Consider the following 6,449-nt stretch of genomic DNA (forward strand, 5'->3'; position numbering starts at 1 on the left):
CCGGCCTCCCCGTGGAGTACGAGGAGATAGCCCGGCGTGGCTTCTCCGACGAGGACGCCCTGCGGTGGGCGCGGGACGACTACCTCCGCGACGAGATGGTCCGGCAGCGCCGGGCCCTGGAGGAGATCGCCGCCCGCAAGCGTGGGCGCGAGGACGAGCATGGCGTCGCGCCCCCGGACTGTCCAACCCGCCGCGCCAACCGGGGGAGGAATGCAGCAGGGACGGCGGAGGCGTCGGCGGGGGCGACGACGACGACGACGGCGATGACTACACGCGGTTCTACCACCTCCTCGGCATGTAGAACCGCGTGCGCGGGCGGCGAGGCGGGCGGCGAGGGTAGCCCGCGGTAGTTTTTCCCTTTTTTGTAAAGTATGTTTAAATTTGAACGAACTCGTCGATATTTGCGTTAAATTTGAGTCGTGTTTGCGCCGTATTTGACTTTTTTAAAAACCCGTGGGGGGCCGCGACTGAGGGTATCACGTCCCCAGTGTGCGGTTTAGCGCCGGTGCGCCTCCAGGGGGCGATTTTTTGCCCCTCCTGGGGGCCAACGGCTGGAGATGCCCTTAGTGTGAAGTCTCGTTCTCTGAGCTGATGATCGTCCAATGGCTCTGAGCGAAGGAGGAAAGAATTCCACCCGACGATTCATCTCGAAGGAAAGATCTGGCTTTAATTGGGGGATTGCAGCTTGTAAAGAAAAACAGCATGTGGTTTGAGCTGCAATAGTTCAGACAAAATGTCTGCACACTTGCCCGGCTGGCCAAGCCCGGGCACAAAACCCAGGAGACAATAGAGTGGTGTTTTTCATGGATGAACTAGGTGAGCACCAAACCAGAAGTAATTAAGATAAAGTAGCATTACGGGTAGGCCACCAAAGGCATAGTACATTACAGACCAAGCGATCATAAGGATCAGAATTAAACGGGGTTCAAAGTGCAACAGACAATAGAAATAAAACTGCAACAAACTGGGTATATACCAGATAGCCACTATGGCGCAGCAGGGATGAAAAGACTCCCAAGTCGACGGCGAGAAAACTTGTGTTGAGGAGTCGACTTCAGTTGGCGAACTTGAATGTCCCACTAACACTCGATGACATTCTCGAACTATTATCATTTACAGTGTCATTTTACAGTGTTCCCCCGATAAATACTGACGTCACCAGATAGATAGGCGCGCAACTGGATTGATACAACATTGACTACACTAATAAAGAAAGAAAGAGCTCTTGGTATGAATGAAATAAATAACACTGCAGTGCTGGATTGCTTGAAAGGGAATCATACTGGTGAACAGTTTCACCAGGAGTTTTGGTTTTCAGGAGACCGAGGAGGCTCGTTCAGAACTCTGCATGGCTTGGTAGGTCGATGACGTCCCGTCGGGGCGTTCCGCTCCAGAAGGAACCGGAGTTCTGGTAGAATACGTAGAACAGGATGGCTGATGCAAGGAAGAGCGCCAAGAGTATGAGCCAGATTTGCCATTCTGCAAAACAGAAAGAGTAACAGGTTGGTCAGTAAAGCCTATCACTTGAGTGCCAGACAGCAATTTGGCTTAGAAATATACCTTTCCAGTCAGCAGGCACATTCAGTCTTGTCAGCTCTGCTCCCCACTGTGGCGATGTGGAGATTACAACTCTGGAATATCAGTAGGCATGATGTAATTAATAGCGGAAACAAGGAGAAACTTCTGAAAATTTGTTCTTGCAATGGCTATTGTTCCCAGTTCTTTATGATATATAAGTCCTTACCTTTCAGTAGGACAAAATTCAATTCGGCATATAGGGGAACCAAGATGGACCTTCTTGCTCCAGTGAGAAATCTCCATCTCCTTTACATCCACAACACAAAAATCACCATCGTGGCTTCCTCTGAAAGAAATACAGAAGCATGTCAGGTTTCAGAAGCAATGGAAGTCAAAGATGGTAACCGATACAAGGAAACAACCTATTAGCAAATAAAACAAAATGTCAGCTGATCCTGTCATTATTTATGTATTCAGCTTAATGGAAGGGGTAGTGTTCATGAACTTTTCAGGGCATGCAACACACTGAGCTTAACCTATATGATAGCCTGATAGCCCCTAACAACCAGAGTAAAGTACTCGACCAGACAGTAATAGGAGAACATAGAATACGAGATTTTCCTAGGTTTGGTAAAGGAAATCTCACAACTGCAACACTGTATGAAAGAAAAAACACAAGGAGTATTTTATCCACTTACAAAGCCAGAAACTTCCCATCCAAGCTAACTGAAAGTGTGGAGACAGGTTTTGCCAGTAGTCTTTTATACCCAATTCTAGACCAATCACTTATGTTCCAAACAACAGTCACAGCTTTGCTACCTGTCCAATGATGAAAACATATCCAGTTAAACTGGGCAGATGCATACATTTATTTTCTTGACTTGGATAGAAAGCATACCTTTTGCAACTGTGCAAAACAGGAATGGTTTCATGCCATCCCTAGAAAAGCGGCAACACTCAATCTTCTCGTCCTGCATAGAAAAGGAAAAGCATCAGAGAATAAGTTTCTGACATAGAAACAAGGAAACAGGAAATGTACAAACGTATAATATGTACCGAAGATCGAGTCAAGTTGACCAATGGTACCCCCTCATTTATCTTCCAAATTCTTGCAGTACCATCAGTAGACGATGAAACTAAAAACTCTGAATCTAAGCTACAAGAGAGAAGGCAACAGCCTAATATCAGTACATGCTGTTTACTGAATAAAGTGTAGAAAAGATAGCCAAGGACCATAACACTTGACTTGCATGTCTGGGATTAGCATTACATTATCAGTGTTTTTAGTTGAGATAATGCCAATGTACTTGTATGTGCTTACATCAAGTCTGTAGTTCATTCTGTTAAGGAAAAATACTCTTTGACTTGGCCTAACCTGATATCCATGTCTCTGAAGGATTTATGAGCGTTGGGTTCATCTAAGAGCACCTTCATGCTTGGCCAATGAAATATTCTTAGATGCCCATCCTAGAGTAGTACAAAAAAGATACTATTGAGAAAATTAAACGCAGTAGCCACATCTCCGAAAATTTAGCTACAAGAATAGTGCTATCAAAGAAAATGCATTGGCAAAGCAAACCACAAAAAATGAACAAGCTCCAAGAAATAGCATAAAGGAATGGAATCACGGTAACTATTAACGTTGAAAGCTTGCACAGCTAACAAATGTCATAGTTAAAAAAATACTCCCTCCGATCCAAAGTTGTACTTGGTGACTAAGGTGAGCGTCAATTAATTTGGATCGGAGGGAGTAGAAGAAAAATGAAACCAAGTAACAGAAAGGAGGCAATATCATAGTAAAATTTAATACCTCACCACCGATAGCAAATTTAGAACCATCTGTGCTGTAGGCAAGACATTTCTGCAGTCCAACAGATTCGATAGCTGGAGCTTTACTTTCAATAAAGCGAACGGTGAACTCTTCAAAAATCAGTTTAAATAGCCTGCAATTTTAACATTCTTTCGTTACAAAGTACTGGACTTCATGAAAGTAAGAAGAAAAGGAAAAACAGAAGGTAATAGTAAATCAGATTTAACAAAGAGAGAATATGTGTATTACTCTCAGCCTCTCACGATAATTTTATCATAGCAATTAAGCTTACTTTGAGTTCATCAGAAAATATAACAAAAACAACAGTGCTAAAAATATCAGGAACCGCGAAATAAACCTGTACATTACCTGCAACTCACACAGGTATTGTCCCATGCATTTATGATTCTCATTACTTCTATGAATCTATAAATAACATCAGCTATTGAGAAATTCAAAGTGCAAGAAGTATCTTCTCTCAACAAGTCGCGAAGCATATGTTTGTTATTGTAATCCTGGTAACAGGAGGAGAAAGTTCTTGTTGGACACTACATTGCCTTGCATTTGCACATTTGGACGGTTTCGTAGATCTTCAGAACTTAATAAACATGTAGTGAACTAACACATCCAACAGACTCTAAATCCCTCAATTAATTTATAGTGGTTCTATTTAAGCTCTTCAGGTGTTTGGGAACATTGTACCACTGATATTGGTTTGCAGAGTATGTGCAAGGACAACTTGAATCAATACTGCCGATAGTAATCAATTTAACACTCTAATACTCCCTCCACCCAGATAAGGAAGCCGTATAAGACACTTTAGTCTCCAATGCAACACAACGACTAGATTTTTCATAATATACTAGCCATTAAAATAAGTGTTTACTAAATAAAATGATTTTGTTTACACAATCACATTAATATGGCAGGTAAATCACGGGCAAATATGTAGTAAGAGTGAGAGCATCTCCAGCCGCGCCCCCAAGACGCCCCCCAGGCCGTTTTTTTTAGCGCCGGCGCCGAAAAAACGGCCCAGTCGCGCCCCCAAGACGCCGAAATCCGCCGGATCGGCCCGTTTTCCGACCCGGCGTGCCCAGGCCGAACCTGGCGCACTGGGGGGCGCTTGGGGGCGCCGGCGGAAGGGAAAATCGCCCAGGTCCCCACTGTCAGGCGAAAAGTCACACTGATTCGCCCCGTTTTCTCCTCTCCTTCCCCGACACCTTGCTGATCCCGACGTCGCCAGCCACCTCTCCGCCGCCGCCGCCGCTATCTCGCCATTCCTCGATTTGGCGTGCTCCAATCTCGATTTGTTGTTGTCCGGTACCCCGCTAAGACTTGGTCGAAAGATCAAATGTGGGAGATCATGACTTGTTGTGTCATTTTGCACAACATGATCATTGAGAGTGAGCAGGAAGAGCCAGTGTTTGACACTAAACCATATTACAGGCAGGGTCCTCTTGCCCAAGTGGATCACCAGCTCCCTGCAACATGGACGGCCTTCCTCAACATGCGCCAGGAGATCCGAGACCCACAGGTGCATCATCAGCTGCAGCAGGATCTAGTGGAGCACCTATGGAGGCTCAAGGGCAACGCCTAGCTGGACGTGCAATGAAATATGAGTGTTTTTATTATTTGTGATGATTTTATTGATGATTTTATTTGAATGAGCGCTGAAACACGTCGAGCATGGGACGTTTTGCGCCGGAAATTGGGCCAATCCAGCGCCGAAAATAGGCTGAAAGCGCCGATACTGGGCCGATATCGGCGCCTGGGGGCGACCTAGGGGGCGGCGGCTGGGAACGCACTAGCACCCAAGCCTAAAATAGCGCCGGCTCGCCCTCAAGCGGCGGTTTTCGGCGCGTCTTGGGGGCGCAACGGCTGGAGATGCTCTAATAAAGATAAAATAAATAAAGTGCAGCGGCCTTCCAGTTTTAGCTTCAATTCACACAAACACACGTGGCTCTAGAGCACCAAACCAGTTTCCTTCTCTAGATTGCCATGACCACACGATAATCCAAATATCTAATTAGCCTTGCCACAAATTGTAACACAGACCTTCAGATCAGCTCGATTCAGCACTATCCAAACTAGGGAGCAGGGCACAGACAGAGCAGGCAGAGAGAAACAGAGTCGTGCACGCACCTGCACCCCTTGGCCGTGGCACACACGAGCTCGTCGCCGGTGGGGTGCACCGCGACGGCGAGCGGCGCGTCGCCTGGGTCCTCCCCGAGCACAATCCTCGCCTGCAGCGCAAAACCCAAAACCCAAAGAGGGAAAGAGGGCACACACAGGTCAACGGTCAACCACGGTCCAATCTGAAGCCGAACCAAAATCGAGGCAAAAAAAGGGCCGCCGGGCGGCGACGGCGACGCACCAGGGGCTCCTCGGAGAGCGAGCAGCTCCCGGAGTCGAAGCCGAGGACCTCCAGGGCCGGCGGGGAGGGCCGGCCGTGCACCGCGAAGACGCGGGTGGCCTTGTCCTCCCGGCGCCGGATCCACGCCGCGCAGGCCACCTTCCCGCCGCCGCCTGCCATGGGGTACTCTGCTCGCTGGTGGGCGTGCTGGGAGGTGGGAGCTATGGGGTCCGTACGAGATGGCTTCAAATTGGGAGATTTTGTGGGGGGTTTAAAAGGGGAGGGACGGGGAGTGGTGGGGATGGACGACGGAGGAGGGAGGCGCCGATCAGGAGGAAATCGTTTTGTTATGCGGGGGTTGGAGGATTATCCGTGGCCCCCCAAAGGGATATGCTCTCGGTTATCCGTTGACATTTTGTGGTCCACGCAGCCTGGGGCCATCTCATGTTTATACTTCTCCATTACATTACATTGCAATCAAGGGTTTGGTGTTGTTGGCTTCAATGATTTGGGAGAGCATTTGAGTAATGGTTGACTTTGTGCGAAAATAGTATGGGTTGACCTGGAGCTGAAAGGGAAGGCTAAGGGCATCACCAATGGTGGCCGGCAGATTTTCTCCCGCATCCGTCCGCGCATAGGGGATCATTCCGCGGACACGGATGCGGGAGGTCACCGTCCAACTCTATCTGCATATATTTGACCTTTCTCATTTTTTTTAAGCCCGCACGTTCAAATAGCCGCTTACATATAGTTTAGACATTCAAATAG

At 47.5% G+C, this 6,449-nt stretch overlaps 1 protein-coding gene across 1 annotated transcript; it reads right to left on the minus strand.

Moving 5' to 3' along the window:
- Positions 1 to 835: 835 nt before the first annotated feature.
- On the minus strand, positions 836 to 6,034 carry LOC123149006 (SEC12-like protein 1). The gene is made up of 10 exons (XM_044568535.1): positions 5,703 to 6,034; positions 5,471 to 5,571; positions 3,329 to 3,461; positions 2,894 to 2,985; positions 2,575 to 2,674; positions 2,417 to 2,489; positions 2,217 to 2,337; positions 1,745 to 1,864; positions 1,561 to 1,631; positions 836 to 1,479 (listed from the first exon to the last, which is right to left on the minus strand). Exons 1-10 carry the CDS (start codon positions 5,859 to 5,861, stop codon positions 1,337 to 1,339), a joined length of 1,113 nt encoding a protein of 370 aa, XP_044424470.1. The 5' UTR covers positions 5,862 to 6,034; the 3' UTR covers positions 836 to 1,336.
- Positions 6,035 to 6,449: the final 415 nt, after the last annotated feature.

This window comes from Triticum aestivum, chromosome 7A (assembly GCF_018294505.1).
Source record: "Triticum aestivum cultivar Chinese Spring chromosome 7A, IWGSC CS RefSeq v2.1, whole genome shotgun sequence".
Taxonomy (NCBI): Eukaryota; Viridiplantae; Streptophyta; class Magnoliopsida; order Poales; family Poaceae; genus Triticum; species Triticum aestivum.

What these genes read in the sequence shown, in the direction of transcription:
- LOC123149006 (XM_044568535.1), bottom strand. Translation starts at nt 5,861, where the DNA reads ATGGCAGGCGGCGGCGGGAAGGTGGCCTGCGCGGCGTGGATCCGGCGC. An exon ending in TTCAGAGACATGGATATCAG is followed by an intron (nt 2,675 to 2,893) that starts GTTAGGCCAAGT and finishes TCTCTCTTGTAG; the next exon opens with CTTAGATTCAGAGTTTTTAG. An exon ending in GAATTTTGTCCTACTGAAAG is followed by an intron (nt 1,632 to 1,744) that starts GTAAGGACTTAT and finishes CTGATATTCCAG; the next exon opens with AGTTGTAATCTCCACATCGC.